Source organism: Pleuronectes platessa, chromosome 19 (assembly GCF_947347685.1).
Source record: "Pleuronectes platessa chromosome 19, fPlePla1.1, whole genome shotgun sequence".
Lineage (NCBI taxonomy): Eukaryota > Metazoa > Chordata > Actinopteri > Pleuronectiformes > Pleuronectidae > Pleuronectes > Pleuronectes platessa.
The window spans coordinates 4,853,899-4,870,088 of record NC_070644.1 but is presented as its reverse complement, the minus strand read 5'-3'; the positions used below and the strand labels follow the sequence as shown (position 1 = coordinate 4,870,088).

The 16,190-nt window shown below is 41.1% G+C and overlaps 1 protein-coding gene across 1 annotated transcript in view; it reads right to left on the bottom strand.

Annotated features, from left to right (window-relative positions):
- pde8b (phosphodiesterase 8B) overlaps window positions 1-15,921 on the bottom strand; it is a 28,884-nt gene extending 12,963 nt beyond the window's left edge. The window contains exons 1-12 of the mRNA XM_053411901.1: window positions 15,857-15,921; window positions 9,894-10,084; window positions 7,343-7,402; window positions 7,180-7,237; window positions 6,789-6,877; window positions 6,595-6,673; window positions 5,731-5,871; window positions 5,412-5,500; window positions 5,266-5,320; window positions 2,017-2,068; window positions 986-1,063; window positions 338-414 (exon numbers count right to left, since the gene is read on the bottom strand). Coding sequence (XP_053267876.1) covers window positions 338-414; window positions 986-1,063; window positions 2,017-2,068; window positions 5,266-5,320; window positions 5,412-5,500; window positions 5,731-5,871; window positions 6,595-6,673; window positions 6,789-6,877; window positions 7,180-7,237; window positions 7,343-7,402; window positions 9,894-10,084; window positions 15,857-15,883 — 996 coding nt within the window. The 5' untranslated portion in view covers window positions 15,884-15,921. The remainder of the gene's footprint in view (window positions 1-337; window positions 415-985; window positions 1,064-2,016; window positions 2,069-5,265; window positions 5,321-5,411; window positions 5,501-5,730; window positions 5,872-6,594; window positions 6,674-6,788; window positions 6,878-7,179; window positions 7,238-7,342; window positions 7,403-9,893; window positions 10,085-15,856) is intronic.
- Window positions 15,922-16,190: the final 269 nt, after the last annotated feature.

The following is a 16,190-nucleotide window of genomic DNA, read 5'->3' as shown; positions in this document are numbered from 1 at the left end:
CCAGAGATAAACAATTAAAACAAGGCCAAATTTAGCTAATTCTTCATGTCTAAAGATAAGCTATGGTCTTTTTAATTACACATAAATAGAGAGAAAAAAATTATTGTAATTAAACGTTAAATGTAAATTAGACATGTTTGCTGGAGGCTCAAAATAAAATAAATCATACTTATGTAATTTATTAGAAAAATAAAGAATTATTCAAGTGATAAAAAAGCTCCAAGGTGATAAGCTGAGAAAGAACAAAACCTGAAAACTCCTGAAAACAAATGTTCCATCATATTATTCTGTGTGGGCCCATTAGGTGTGAAATGAATTAACGCTGAGAGCAGCATACCTTGGTGATGGGAGCCTCGATGGTCATAGAGTGAATCCTGGCGACGGAGGAATATCTTCGATTCTGTAAACTGGGAGCTGTAATTGAGAAAATAATGATTTTTTAAAACATTCATAATCATAGAATGTCTCACTGATTATTAGCCAGGTCAAACTTAAAAAAGGGTCTGCAGCTGTTAGCCCCAATCCAAAGGCTTGTGAATAAAAGGCAAGTTTATGTGGAAAAAGTATAAAGAGAAAGGAAACGTAAATATAAAATGTGTAAATATACGTTAGGAGGAGAAGAGTACTGTTTTGATTAGAGAAGCAGCACTCGGCTGAAAATAGGAGCAGCTGCGTCAAAGTGAGTTGAGGGGGGAGGATTGTGATGTCGTCAGCTCCCAACATCTCTTTTAGGATCTCTTCAGTTCAAGTACCTCCCATTACACAGTCTGACTCACTCTCCAGTTCACTGTCTCCAATTCCATTCTTAATCTCCTTCTTTGCCACACTCTTCCTTTGTGTTCCGGCCTTTGTAGTCTGACTTCCCACTGCGTACTTATTTCATCCCCCTTGTCATCTTCCCGCTCTCGTTCTCTACCTCTCCCGCTCGTCCTCCCTTATCAAACTGGATTCATTCAGACACATGCTGCACTTTGAAAGGCCTCACCGTCACTGCCGCGGGAGCTGAGCGACCTGGCATCAATTGAATCTTTCCTTCGGTCCCGGTGACGTAGAGAATGGCATTCTGTAGAGAGGTTGAGCAAAGTTATGGACATTACATGTACACTGCATGATTAGACTCATGTAGCTGACTCTCAGTTCACTGATTCATTTGGAAGATATCACATTTTGCTCCTATAACACATATAAGTATTGCTCTTGTTTATGCCTTTTATCAACTGTTTTTACCCCCCCTGAGAAATTACTAAAAGGTATATAAATAAAATCAATAGATAAAATGTAATTCAGAAAAACATAATTTATAAAATGATTCATTCATTCAAAGCCATTTCCTCGAAGAAAAGTCTTTCTAACTTTCTTCTTAATCCTTGATTAAAAACAAAAAGGAAATATAAAAAGCAACACACTCATATAAATACTGCATATAAAATAACCATGAATAATAAATATAGATAATGATGCATGATAATATACTTTGCGGCTACCATGTTTGTTTGGATTGGAAAAGATTTGCAAATCGGAAAAAAAAAGGAAAAATCTCTCAAGCGCAGCAAACGTGATTTTGTTACTTCCAGGTGGTTAGAGGAGTCGGACAATTCTGAAAATACCACCAGAAAAGTTATCTCAAATAGCTCAGGTTATTTATCTTTAAGGAGAAACAGATGGTCATACCTTTACACTCAGATTGCTATATGGAGATAATATGAAGAAAAGTACTTACAAATAATTTAGCTTTTTTTTTAAACAAGATTTATATTTACACTCCATTATAAATATGAACTAACAATATAATGAATTGATGCATACCGTTATATAATTTAAACTGTATATAATAACCCTTTACTACATTTCGTCAGTCTGGGAAATCCAAACATTAGCCCTGAAACTCACATGCAGAGTCACAGAACTGATCTAACCCATGCTACTTTATAATCGTCTTTACAGTCAGTGTTAAACACCTCTATATAAAAATGAAGGGACTCTGGTAACATTAAAAAACATGAAGTGATAAGTTACCTGACTGAGAATGTTCCCCACTGCATCTCTCCTCCTTGTTGAACTTGTGGATCTGTCGGACAGAGAGCAGCAGCAGATTAAAGTTGAAGCCTGGACTGGGACCAAGAGTCGCTTCCACTTCACCTTCATGAGATCTGATTTCCTGCTCCATGGAAGCAGCTCGCTGGCAGGATTATAATTCTGCTGATTAAAGACTTGACGTGAGTCGGCGATTTGATGCACTCTGTGTTTGGAATCTTTTCATGGAATCTACACGTCCAGCTCAGTCCTTCGATGTGTTCAGTGCAGATATTTACTATTTACACTGAATACTGTATTTGCATGGAGCATCACTCTGTGCACAACTTGAAAGCAGTGAGAAGTTCGATTTCAAGGATTCTGTAAAACCACGACCCGTGAACCTGGTGACAAATACATACAGCACTCAAGGCCAAGGACCAGAATACAGAATAAAGGTATTATTCCATAAAATTGTATAATTTCTGTCTAAACAGCATGTAAAATCTGCAGTACATGACTTGGACATGTAACAAGTCAAACCACGGTAACTTGCACACTAGCCTTTAAGTAACAGCTAATTTGACCCAGTCATGATGAAAAGGGAAGAGAAAAAGCCTTGTCGTAAATATACTATAAATGGACAAGAAAGTTGAAAGAACAGCGTTTGTGTATCTACTGAATGATCTCTTTACATTCGCTGAGGATTAGCCAAAGGCAAGTTGCAGTGTCTGTATCATTGTGGTCTGTTCCAGTGTAAATATTCTTTGGGAGTTTTCTTTCTCTCTTATTCAAGAGCGTGGTGTGTTAGTTAGAGAGCAGGACTTATTGATTACACGTTCCCATTTCGTGCTGCTCTCACTCGAAACCCTGAGCTCACACCAGACTTGTGCTTAGCGTTCCTGCTCTCCAGCTCCAGCTCCTCTCCTTCTCCTTCTCCGTGAAAACTTCTGCTCTCAGATTTTTTCTTCTGCGATCAGATGTCTTTGCTCAACAAATCCATCAAAACTCCGCAGCCATTTGAATACCAGGTGTAGTGTTTCACAGTTAAAATGATCCCTGTCTCCAGTCCAGTTGAATGCTGGTCAACATGGAACAGCAAAATAAAGGTAGCTAAACTGTTGCTAGCATCTAAAAGGAAAAAAGAAAAGCTCTAAAAATTCACATCTTAAGATTCACAAGAGTGTGATGATAAAGGATGTATAAGCTGACATTTCACAAGTGTTGTTTCTATGAAGCCCTCAGCACATTTCCCCTTGTTCATAATATTATATTTCCATGCAGGTGACAACATGTACAGAACATCCTGTTAGTCACACCCAGGATGTGTTGATATGGACAGACTCTCCAATCCGGTTACAGAAGATTTCCCCTCAACCTGCAGTGACTCACTACACCTTAACTTATTCCTGACAGTGCTTCATGCACAGTTATGAGATGATCAACGCTTACATAAATATGAGCTGTATTCATTCATTCTTATGAAAAAGAAAAACTGTAATTTTGATGTGGGGAAAGTGGTTCCTGAAATGTCCGCGTATCAAATATCATGTTCAGGATACATGTGACACTGTTGCTTATTTTCTCTTTTTCCCTTCTAAGTTGCTTGCGCTCAGGTCTCCAGTGCGTCCCATGCGGAGTAAATAGGATTAAGACAGTATAAACACTTCTAATGACATACAAGGTTGCCAGATTGAGCTGGCTGCATTTTAATGGGGCTCTTGGGCTGCGAAGCACAAACAGACATGTCGAAAAAAAAATTCAAATACATATTTTGAATGAACTTCACTGAAGCTGGGGAATAGTTGAGATTATGAAGAGCTTTAATCGAGAGGGAAAGACAAACAAAATTGACCCTAAAGCTGCTGTAAGTCTGGATTGCTTAGACAAATACTAGTAACTAAACAACACAATGAAATGGAAACCGTGGTGTACAGCCAAACGTCTGGGTGGGAAAAGATGAGGAATAATGTGAGATTGTTAGTGCTCAGAGGAGAATGTCCCAGGCCTCAGATCAGTAGTATCCTGAGAGGACCTCAGTGGCCCTGGCTGAAGGTGCCTGTTGTGGTACATGCTTCTCAACATGATTTATTTTGAAATTATATTGAATATTTAACTTTTCTTCCTTCTTTGCTTCAATTCCCGTACATGATGTGGTCCAGAACAAAAAAAGCCCCCCTGATAATACCACTTAGTTTGACAGCGCACAATTCAGGCTGTGGGGAACGACTTCCCTGATTTCGAGAATGGGATCAGTGGCTGCCATGTCTGAGGTTTTCCTATCCCAACAAGCGGGAATGCATGCTATTTGGCTTTGGCAGGCAGATGCCAGCGGCTGACTCACCTTATGTGCACATGATGAAAGAGAGCAATAAGCTAAAGCTATAGTCACCGTGCAGCTTTGCCTGAGGTATAAATAGCCCTGGCGCCTGGCTGCTGGCCCTCCCAGGCCTTAGCCGGGGGATCCTGGTGCTTAGCCGTAGCTTAGCATAGTATGACGTTATTGGCCTGGAAGCCAGCTGAGAGCAGCGACTCACCTGCTTCAGAGTAAGTGTGGACACTCCTCAGCAGAGCTGGCAGCCTGTGAGGCTACGTGCCCTCATGAAGTATTTAAGTCTGACACTTGAGACAACAGCTCATTTGAAGTATTAATGTTAAACTTGGAGCCAGCAGAGTTTTCAATCAATGCTCAAGTCCAGTTTGGCCTCAGTCATTCATTTCTCCACCAGGCTTGATTGGGCCAAGTTGTACTGTAGCATTAAAACCGCTAACGGACTGACATTTACTTCAGGTACAAGACAGCGAAACCAACTCATTCTGAGCCTCAGAAGTGCTCATTTGTTAATTAAATTGCATAGATGCATTTTCCTTCACCAAACTAGTAAGCCCCGTAAACTGAAGATTTATCATCTGAGCCTGCAAATCTGCAGTTTGGACAGATTTCAGAGTTTGTGATTTCAGGTTTCAAAGTGCTTCTAATGTGCAGGGGCTGTTTATTAGGGGCTGGAACAGCGGAGGCAAGAACAAAGTGTTCCAAGTTAAAATTTTTGCCTCAGGTACCAGGATAATCTGATCAGCTACGGAGATGTTTACTGCTTTGTTTTACAGCTCTTGTTTGACTTTTTAAGAGAAATCCTATTGATCTCAGGGAAGGTGTAGCTAAAAAGTTAGTGATGTATGAAATCATGAGGCCCAGCAAGGAAAACAAAAAAATAATAATTGAAAAGAAAATTAGTGTATCACTTGACTCACCTGATTGTTGTTGTCTACGTGAGGTCTTTTTATGGCTACGAAATGTCGGATTTTCCTGTGGAGAGCGAGAGAGGAATGTGTCAAGGATTATAGCAGAAGGAAATCAACAGTATGTGATCACATTGGGTTGATTCATGTCATCTTACCCTCCTTGGCCAATGACGGGTGTTATCTTCACATGCTGTTGTATACTGTCGCCTGATTTCTTTCTGGCATAGTAAATACCTTGCCATTCCTTCAGAGACAACAGAAAGAGTCAGGCCATGTAACAGAGCTCATATTTCCCAGATAGATGGATGGATTGGGTGGGTGGGTGGGTGGGTGGATGGATGGATGGATGGAAGGAGTGATGGATGATGGATGGGTGGGTGGATACATGGGTGGACGGACAGACGGATGAATGGATGGATGGATGGATGGGTGGATACATGGGATGATGGATGGATGGATGGATGTGTGACCGACCTTTCCTTTTTTGATGCAGGTGTTGATGGTTTCCAGCAGGTCGGCTCTGTTCTTGTCACTCTTGGGGAGTTCGGTCAGTTCTTTCCCGATCAGCTCCCCCTTGTGGTAGCCCATCATCCGCTCAAACGCCGGGTTCACATACTGGGACAAAACAAGGAAGGTGTTAAAGGTCACAAAAAATGGAACCCTTATATTTATTATTATTTTTATATTTATTATTTGCATGAGTGTATCTTTACATGTTGTTTGTTAGTTAGCAGGATTACACAAAAACTACCGGACGGATTTCCATTAAACTTGATGGAAGGGGACGGTATGGGTCAGGGTTTTCTTTTTAACTTTTTCAACATAACAAGATAGGTTGTTTTCCCAAATTTGTGTTGATTTTGCACAGCATAATTCATGGATCTTGCTGATAATTAGGGGGACTGATAAGTATGAGTGTGTGCTACTTGTTGCAGCTCCACATAAGAATCTGGATCTAGTGAATTTAAATGGGAACTGTTGGGGCTTGGTGGGAGGTCTGCGCTCTACTGACATTCCAGTCTATGTGTCTTTACTTGTTGTCATGTGTCATCTTTAGGAAACTCTCGAGCAATGTGGTTTCTTTCAATTCCTCAATGTCCTGTTGTTGTAAAGACTTGCATCACATCCACAGCTAAAAAGAGTCCCCAACAAATACAATACTCACTCCAGTTCGAGTTAAAAATAACTTAGCTGCTTTAGGAAATAATTGATCCTTCTTTGATATTTACGTCTTTAGGAGGAACCAATGGGCCTTCATATGTTAAGAATATGACAGGAAACATAGAGGCCTCATGCTTTTAATCTTTTCCTCCCTGTGTGTGCAGGTTTTGTTGTTACCTGTATGATGTGGTCCTCATTGGTGATCTCCACAGCCTCTTGACAATGCTCCAAAGCAGTGAAGACCGAGTTACAAGCCCTGTGGACCAATAAAACCGCAGCAACTCAGGACACAGGATCAGGAACTTAACTGCAAACACGACCTTTTCATATACATGTGTGTGTGCGGTGGAGGTGTTTTTTCTCCGCTGTACCTGAGTTTGAACTGGCAGCGCACCTCTCCATGCTCCATCTGTATGAGCTCATTGTAGCAGGCCGACACACTGCTGTTCTCCACAAACCTCTGGAGGCCAAACCAGGTTAAACGGCGTTTGGAGGAGAGGGAGATAGACAAATGGAAAATGGAATGAGTCAGGATTCGAGCGGTGGCGACTTGTTTTGCAGCCACCTACGTCATTTTCACACCATCAAAGACAGCTGACAATACGTGCTTCTTTCAACACTGGCAACATGCTGCTATTTGAGTAGCCTGAGGTCACTTAGGCGCCCGTTGAAAAATCAATTAGAAACAAGAGCAACACCGCAGGCCTACGTTTGTCTCTCATACACACACAGTCAAAAGCCAAGGCAAGTTGTCGGACGTACTCTGCTAAATCCAGCGCAGAGGAGAGGAAGAACAGATGGCTCCTCCTGGTCAGGCGGTCTATACAATGACAAGAAAGTATTTATAAACATCTGCAACCACAGAAACATGCCTGTATGTGGTCCACACCAAAAGTAAATGGGAGCCTGAAGAAATCAAACTTACTTTTGTGGCACGACGGCGAGAATAACTGTGTTTTCTGAGGGCTTTGTGGCACGAATCAACCTGGAGAGAAATCAGACGAGGATGAAAAGGCTGGAGTGACGACAGGAGTTTGTTTCATCCACACTGTGAGCTCATGAGGAGTGGCTCACGCTCAGGTGCAGGGTAAACACTGTGGCCGAGCTTCGGGGGTGATGTCATCGCCACAAAAGATGGACGGAACATTTCTGTGCAGAACACAGAAACACCAACACACAGCATGTGCCTCAGAGGTTCCACCACAAAGCCCCACCAATGGAACAGGGCGACAGTGATGGAGGGTGAAAAGGAGGAAGAGAGGGAATGGATGATGGCAGAGATCCTCATGGGGGGGGGTAAGGGTTGGAGAGAAAGGGAAGGAGTGAAGGAGCAGGCAACATGGTAATCAGGAGACAGCGGAGACAAATGGGTCTGCTCCTTCATTTGGAGGAATAATGAAGCACTTACAATATATCACTCTACAAAATACACGGTGGTGGCTTTTAGTGTAACCAGTGCAGTCTCCAACAATAACTACAGCCCAGACATCTGCAGAAATCACGACCGCAGCTAAAGCATCTTAATACCAAGGTGAGAGAGTTTAGACAGAAAGAATGTCTTAACGTTGCATTTCCATTTAGTCTCGACGAGGAGAGCCATCCAGCAAACTCCTCCTCCTCTTTTAAAGACATATCTTTAAAGGTGTGCTTTCTCCTAGCTCTGATCTTTTTGTCAATTTAAATAATTTTATAATGTTTTAACACTATTTTTATCTGCTATATATTTTTGTTCTTTGTATTTGTGCTCTATTGCTGTGTGATCTTCAACTTGCTTTTGATCGTTTGCTTTTTAACATTCTCCCTGATCTTTGTATTCAATTTTTCATTTCTAACATGCAAATCTTGTAGCCATGATTTGAAATGAGTTATTATTATCATTACATATATCCTTGTAATGATACTTGAATATTCACATAGGTATTAATACATCAATAGGACGGAAAAACTTTGGACCATAGAGATGCCAGTTTAAAAGAAAACGGACATGTTAAACATATGGTACTAAATACTTTCTAAATAAATCTCATAATTCAGGAAAATAAATAATAATAAAGGGATGAGGAAGAAAATAAATGTTTTTAAAGCTTCTACAACTGACCTTTCCTACGATCCAGCTTTCACCTCATAAAACCTCACAGTCTGCCACTGTGTTTCAACAGCGGCGCATAACGTGTGTCATGCAGCTTTATCCACTGCTGCTTCAGTTTGGTGCAAAACACAGAATTTAGCAAAAACTCTGAGACTTCAGTCTGTTTTATCAGTGTGCAGCTCCATACGCTACATATACCTGTGGTCCTGCAAGTGAACACTAGATGGCGGAAACAAGCCCTCCAACCTCTTTGACACATGAATGTCCTTGTAAATGACGGATTTCAGGTTTTAAAATAACAACAAATACTTTAAGTGCTGATTATTTTTGACTGTCGTCAATTGTATAAGCTTTTGTTGTAACAAAAATAGAGTTTGGCTTTAATACCTTACATTTATGGATATACGGGCCAGAAAACACATCTGAATTCTTAGAATAAAAACACAAGACATGTTATGCGAGTCACTGAAGTCTTCAGCCAATCACGGCAGCGTTGTGACGTCACAGAGGCGGCCCCAATGTGCTTCTGCTGGCAGAGAACATCAGTCTGAAAATCCTACCCAGAATGCATTGTGTGAGGACCAACATGCATCACGTTAACACAGCAAGTCGAACACACCTAATGACATAGGATTCTGATAAGATTAATGTTAAAGATATAAATCTCGTCATAAATTAGACAGTATTCCTAACTGTTATCAAAAATTATGTATTCAAGCAACAAAATATGCACTGAGCTGTTTGAAATGTGTGTTAGTTTTTTTTTTCAAACCCTATTTAGTCATCCCACTTTATCAAACATGATTGATAATGTTGGACGACATGCTTTGAGTAATCTGGGACAGTCACTGAAGTTCTCTAAATGGGGGAAATATGCATTTAGGAACCTGTTGAAGTAAAAAAGATAAACTAAAGAGATGTAGCATAAGATCTGCAGTTGTCAGACAGGAGTTAATGGTAAATACAGTCTGGCACGCAATCAGTTATCTCTCTGGTTCAGAGATGATCCAAAAAGCACAAAGGAGTGTCTGCCCTGTGGCCTGGTTTCACCAAACATGTGGTGACGACAATAGGCTGATCAATGATCATTGTCTCTCACCTCCAAGGACTATTCGTTCCCTGAGTAGCCCCAATAGAAGGACAAATTACTGAATGAATAATCTGTTATTGTTGCTGGCTGTTGATTGAATTTTAGTTTATTTAAAAAAATGTGATACACAACTTTTTTTTTTAAACCTTATACAAGTGTCCTAGATTACCAAGTGACCTGTCCCAGATGATCACATCTTATTGCTCCTAGTAAATATGTTGGAGAGGAAGTTCTTCCAATGTCAGTCCCTCAAAGTGAAGGCAGCCATTTGCGTCAGGTCACAAAGTTCCGGCTCACCGGCAGACAGCTTCAGGCTCAAAGTAACGTGAGTGGCGTCCATCGATGACTATAATCTCATGATGCTTGTCCAGGAAACACTCGACGGCAGACTCTGGCGTCCGTGCGATGTTGCATCTGAACCCGGCGCGGTCACAGGCCCACCAGAAGGCATCGCTTTGGCTGTCCTCCTTGGCAAACACCAGCAGGACCTAGGAAGGCAGAAGGGAAGTGACGCCTGGGTCAGTGAACGATGCTGATGGTGATACTCATAGAATATCTACTGTATGTGTGTATGTCTACACGACATTCACGCTTCACACAAGACATTCTCCAGAGCTGCAGACCTCAGCTGTAATAAACAGCACTGTGTGGTACCACGGTTACTGGCATTGATGAGGCTTAATACATGACTGTTAAACCTTTTCAATAACTTTGATAATAAAGTTTTCAGAAATTTATTATATGGCTGGAACGCTAGACTGTGCTGCATCTAGGGACAAGAACCCTATGGAGTCTGAGGTCATTTTAAAATATGAAAATCGAATAATGTCTGTTGGAATCAGCTGCAGCACCACTGCATGAACTATATGGAGGAACAATATGTCCAATATATCGAACAGCTCCATGAATTGTTTATATTAAAATCTATAAAATCATCTATTCATGACAAGTTTAAAAACTGTTCAAAAGATATATATATATATATATATAAAGTAATTTGTCACCTAACATTTAAAATTCAGGGAAATTTGAATAATTTCATTCAGGGTGCTGTATATGTTTATTGTAAACGGCGTGTGCATTATGGAATAAAAGCAATTCAAGGAGTGTTTGGTCGGTGCTGATTGGTTCGGTCAGACTTCCTGTAATGATTTTCATCTTGAAACAATACTTAACATAAAACAATAAAACCACCTTTTTTAAAGATGAAAAAATAATCTTTAAACCCGTCCCAGTCAGCAGTGGGGGCACATTTTGTTTTGTCATTATCAATGTCAGTGTGTGATGAGTCGTTCTCTGAGTGGCATAACACCTCTTAGGAGATTTGATGATTACGTTGTATTGTTCATTACTGTGAGTGTGTTCATCTCTTTGCTCGTTCTCCCTGGGCACATGCACAGGTCGCCGCTCTGTCTTTTGCTCAGTGCATGCTGGGATAGACTCAAGCCTCCTCGCTGATCCTGAATGGGGGTATTTAAGCAGGATGGATGGTACAGCTGAACAGACAGCATCATATTAACTTCATGTCAGTACCCTCCCCTGAGCTGAAGCTTTCAATATGAAATCTGTATTTTTTCACACCAGCAGACATGAAGCCTGCAGAGCTCGTGTTTTTGATCCCACACTGTGTTTTGACCATGAGCACAGCAGGCACCTTTGGTACAGTGGTGAGGAAATACAAGACTGCAAGAGAAGCAGTAGACACCGCCACCCCCACACACACAAACACACACACAAACACACACACACACACACACACACAGGCAGCTGGGCTGCAGCCAGAACCAACAGTACTTAGCTCTGGCTCGCAGCAGCACCACCTCCTGACTTCCTCAAAGGACAACAAAGGATAGAGTGACACACTGAGAGAATGGAGGTGCAGAGAGAGAGAGAGAGAGAGAGAGAGAGAGAGAGAGAGAGACGTTTGATATTGAGCCATGAAGTCCTCCACACCTGGAGATGAGGCTGACAGAAAGAAGAATGTGGAAAAGAACAGGTGAGAATGGCAGGAGGAGGAGAAGAAGAAGAAGAAAAAGAAGAAAAGAAGAAGAAGAAGAAGAAGAAGCAGGAGAAGAAGAAGAAGAAGGAGAAGGAGGAGGAGGAAGAGGAGGAGGAAAAGGAGGAGGAGGATAGAGGGAGAAAATGAGCTAGCATTGGTGAGTGCCTGTGAAAGGTCCACAGTCTTTGATCCCGTGCTGGCTTGTGTAACCACGGCGCTGCTTTGTGTAACCATGGTGCTAGCATGTGAAATTCCACACACAGAGGACCCAGTCGACCCTGGGACGACGCCGACCGCACACGTCTCCGACCCGCCACCCAAATATGTCACCAGCAACAAGCCTGGTAGGAGGCGCCGTTGGTCTTAATACCCCATCATATGTACACCCGGTCCAACACAGACACATGGCTGCACTCCATCATGTCTGCTGTGGAATCACACACACACACACACACATCTTTGTTTAATTAAAGGTAGGTTAATTGTACACGGATGAACTTATATTTGCACGATTACCCGGTTTGAGCATCCTTATAATAAAAACACATTTTTATATATGTAACTACACAAACGACACTTCTCGGCCTCATGATTTAAAAACAGCCCACAGTGGCTTGGCGTTCCGTTGGCACAGTGGATTACGCCTGACTTCTGCTGCGAGCTGACTCACATTTTCAAAGTTCAGAGGTTAATCCGCCATGTTTGCACACCCAGGCCAGATGCCATCTGACGCTGGGAGAATCCCGAGCGCAGAGAGGTGTAATTGAGCTAACTAGCTCTGAGCGCTTTATCTGTGTGGGAGTGTAACACAGTCTGAGCCAGTCACAGATAGTAAAGATAGTGCATGAAGGTCGAGGAGGCCTTTCAGTTTTTTCTATATTTTACTTCATGAAAGTCAAAGCAGCCAAACGTGATAAAGTCAGCACAGGTAACAGTGTGACAGAGAGCAGGGTCTTTTCCCCCACAGATATTTTAATGTGATGTTCTGACAAGTGTGGCATGTGAAAGGTTGTCCACAGTAAACATGTTCCTACTACAAACATTTACAAATCAAAGGTTCCTATCAAATTCACACTTGCATACATAGGTCATTTTTTACCCATGTGTGTAAACTTGATGTAGTAATACAAAAACTATTTTAGTTCAAATATTAAGACAGAGAAAATGAAAATAATGATTTGTGGTAATAAAAAACAAGATATTTTAATGAATACTTGTAATATTAAATGATTAAATAAATACATTTTAAAAGATATAGCAAAGAAGCACAGCCATGCATGGAATAATATGTGAAATGAATAGGGGTTATTTTTTACCCCTGTTGTGCCTTAGAAGGGTAGTGATACAAAAATTATTTTATATTAAAAAAGTAAAACAGGACATGAAAATAAGAATTTGTGATGATTAAAAACAAGTTAATTGAATTCCTTGAATTCTGAATGATGAAATAAATTATTGCAAAGATATTTACATTAAAACTCCATCGGGTCGATTTTGACCCATGTTGTGTATCAAAGGGTTAATCATTGTTGGATGAAACAGTAGTTGAAAGTATAAAATGATCCACTTAGGACCAATTTGTCCAACATTCTGTCAGTGTGTTAGATATGGATGAAAATAAATCATTCCCCTTTTTGCCAGGAACCTCCTACAGCCTCTCAGGGACCCTTGGGGGTCCCCACACACCATTTGGAGAACTCCTGCACTAGTGAAATGAAAGATTAGAATAGAAAGAGATTGTCAGATAAACTTAATGAAAATATTTATTCGTTGCAGTACGTGGACCTTAACTACAGATTATCTTGTCTCATCAGTAAATTACATCTTTGGTTTACATAATGTTTAAAGTTTAAAAATAAAGTTTAAAATATACATATTTTCAAAAACGCAAGGGGAAAAAAACCCATGTTAATAGTTTGTTTGGTCCAAACAATTAAGATTGCTTGTCAAACATTTTTGTTGATCTATTCGATTGATTAACAAAAGGTTTCAACAGTTTCTTATTCTTTATCATTAATTAGTTCATGTCCTGGCATACAAAAGTTGTAGTTTTCAAAAAGATTTATGGACACTGCAGGAACGTGCATGGGAAATATACAACATGTGTGCTGCTCTAAGACATTAATCATTAGATAAGCTGCTGGAGGGAGGTATCTGGAAGAGGTTGAAGCTCTCCAGGGCTGTGAGGCAGTTAACAGTAAATGTCAAGGAAAACTCACAATATATAACTCTCTCCCGCAGAGCATTTTATCTCGCTCTTTTCATCTCCCCGTTCCTGTGGAAGGAGCAAAGGAGGAGAGGGTCAGGTTGGGTCGTGGATCTAGAAGAAGTGTGCTGCTCTGGGAGAGCAGTTTAAGGGGTTTTATGGGGCATGAGACGAGGTCTTGAGACGGCGTTTTAATAAAGCCCCTGGTCCCTTCACCTGCCTGCTGCCAGAGATCCCTGGTGCGATGTTATTTGCAGTGAATAAGGAGAAGGAGGAGGTAATAGAGCAGGTTACTGTAGCTCAGTATGAACATGAGTGGCATGCCTGGCCTCTCACATCACTTCACTGGAGTGGGAACCGAGCTGAACTCAGACATTCCTGGAAATCGGTCAAACCAGCGCAGCTCAACACGCAGCAAATGAAATCAAAGCGATAAACAAGCACCTAATAAAGGAGCTGATTCCTGACGTAGAAGCAGCCAGAACCGAGGAATGCTTTGAGGTACCTGCACCTCAACCAGCTGGTAACCTGAAAAGCAGCTCTAACTTTCTCTGTTACATAAAGGCAAATCTGAACTAGAACATCCTAATCCCTGACCAGAGAAGGATGAGCACCGGCAATCCCTGAGTCAACTTTGCCTCACCTTGCAATATTCCCCCTGAGTTCATGGCGGGCCACATGAGCGCAGCGTCGCTGACACCGGAGGACGACTGCCAGGTCTGTCTGTCAGGCAGCCTGAGGCCAACCCTCAACCTTCACACACATTCAGCATCCTCCCACAGCCATGACTGGTCTACACAATTAATGAAAGCTCATGCATACAGGCTGTTCACCATCCATCCAATCGTCAAGCCATACATACCTACATACATATCATTCATCTTTATACATGTTCAAATCAACTAAAATAAAGGAAATATTGATTAAAGCATAGACTCGTTGTTTTAAAGAAGGCGTTATGCATGAAAAACAGGACTAACTCACTAACTCAATAACAATATCACATAAACTTTTTAATGCATTTTGTACAAAACAAGGGACCCCCCCCCCCCCCCCCACGCCCTTCATAACTTACACGGGGAAAAGGAGGAAAGATTATAGCGAGCAAAACCTGTTTCCTCATGAGCACCAGAGGGTTTAAAGGTTATGAAAACAAGTTCCAACATTCAGCATGCTGTATTTACCACTAACAAGATAGGGTCACTGGTTTCCAAGTAGAAAAAAACTGCAAAGATCCCAGTGTGACCTGAACATAGCACTAGTACACAAATCTTGGTGATTGGTGATTACTTCTTGTTCTCAACCGCATGATACAGATAGACAAGTTATAGATAATTGGAGCTTGTGGTGTGAGTAGCTTCACCAGGTTGTAATCATTGCTTCTTTTAACATGTTATATGTTCAGGGGAAATGTTTTTCATCCACTTGTTGCTACTTTTATTAATCTTTTCATTGCAGACAATGCAGAAAGGAACACAACACTAACAAGAATGGAACTCAGTAGAGCACAAACCGCCGCTAAAGCTCAACAGTCCTTTTGAATTCAATCAAACTGCACCATCGATTCACACGCTCATATATCAGTCAAGTAGATACGGTCTTTCATAAACATCCATGAGTTATTCTCTGGGAAAACAGTGAAAATGTTGAAAAACACCCTCTGTCATGATCCGAATCTACACCAAATGTAATTGGTTCTTCCTCGGCTCATAACACCTCCTTCTACCAAGTTCTGTGGAAATCTGTTCTCCTACTTTTGTGTAGTCTAGTTACAAACAAACAAAGGGACCAGAGTCAAAACATTACCTCCTTGGTCGAGGGAAATCTGAGCAAGGTTGACAATAACGGAAATATGGTTAAACCTGTAAAAACCTTTCTAAATGCTATTTTCTAACCAGCATTTGAAATATTTCGTTATCACATGTTCCTCTGCTTTCTACAAGTAAAATGAAATTGTCTGCATCGTCTGCTATTCAAAACCTTATCTGTTCACATCAGACCTCCCATAAAACACAGGCGATGAACAAAATGATTCCAGAGTCTGTAAATTCTTACCTGAATTGGCTCTTGGGTCAGTCTCATAGGTCCCACACATTCCTCTGTAGCTGAAACCTGCAGGCGACAGAGGAGGATGTGTGAGTAACTGTCAATCCCAACACATAAAACACACACACACTCACAAAACAACAACAAAAGAACAACCTGCAAGCATTTCTTACCATTTTGCCATCGATGTCCAGGAGCATATTGACATATTGCTTCTCCTGTCCAGTCGCACTTCACCACACTTAACCTCCTACTTTAAGTTTTAAGGCTTCACAGAGCAACAGGACACTTCTTCCTCTCATGAGTAAAACGAGACAGTAATATCCTTCAAAACAATAAAAAT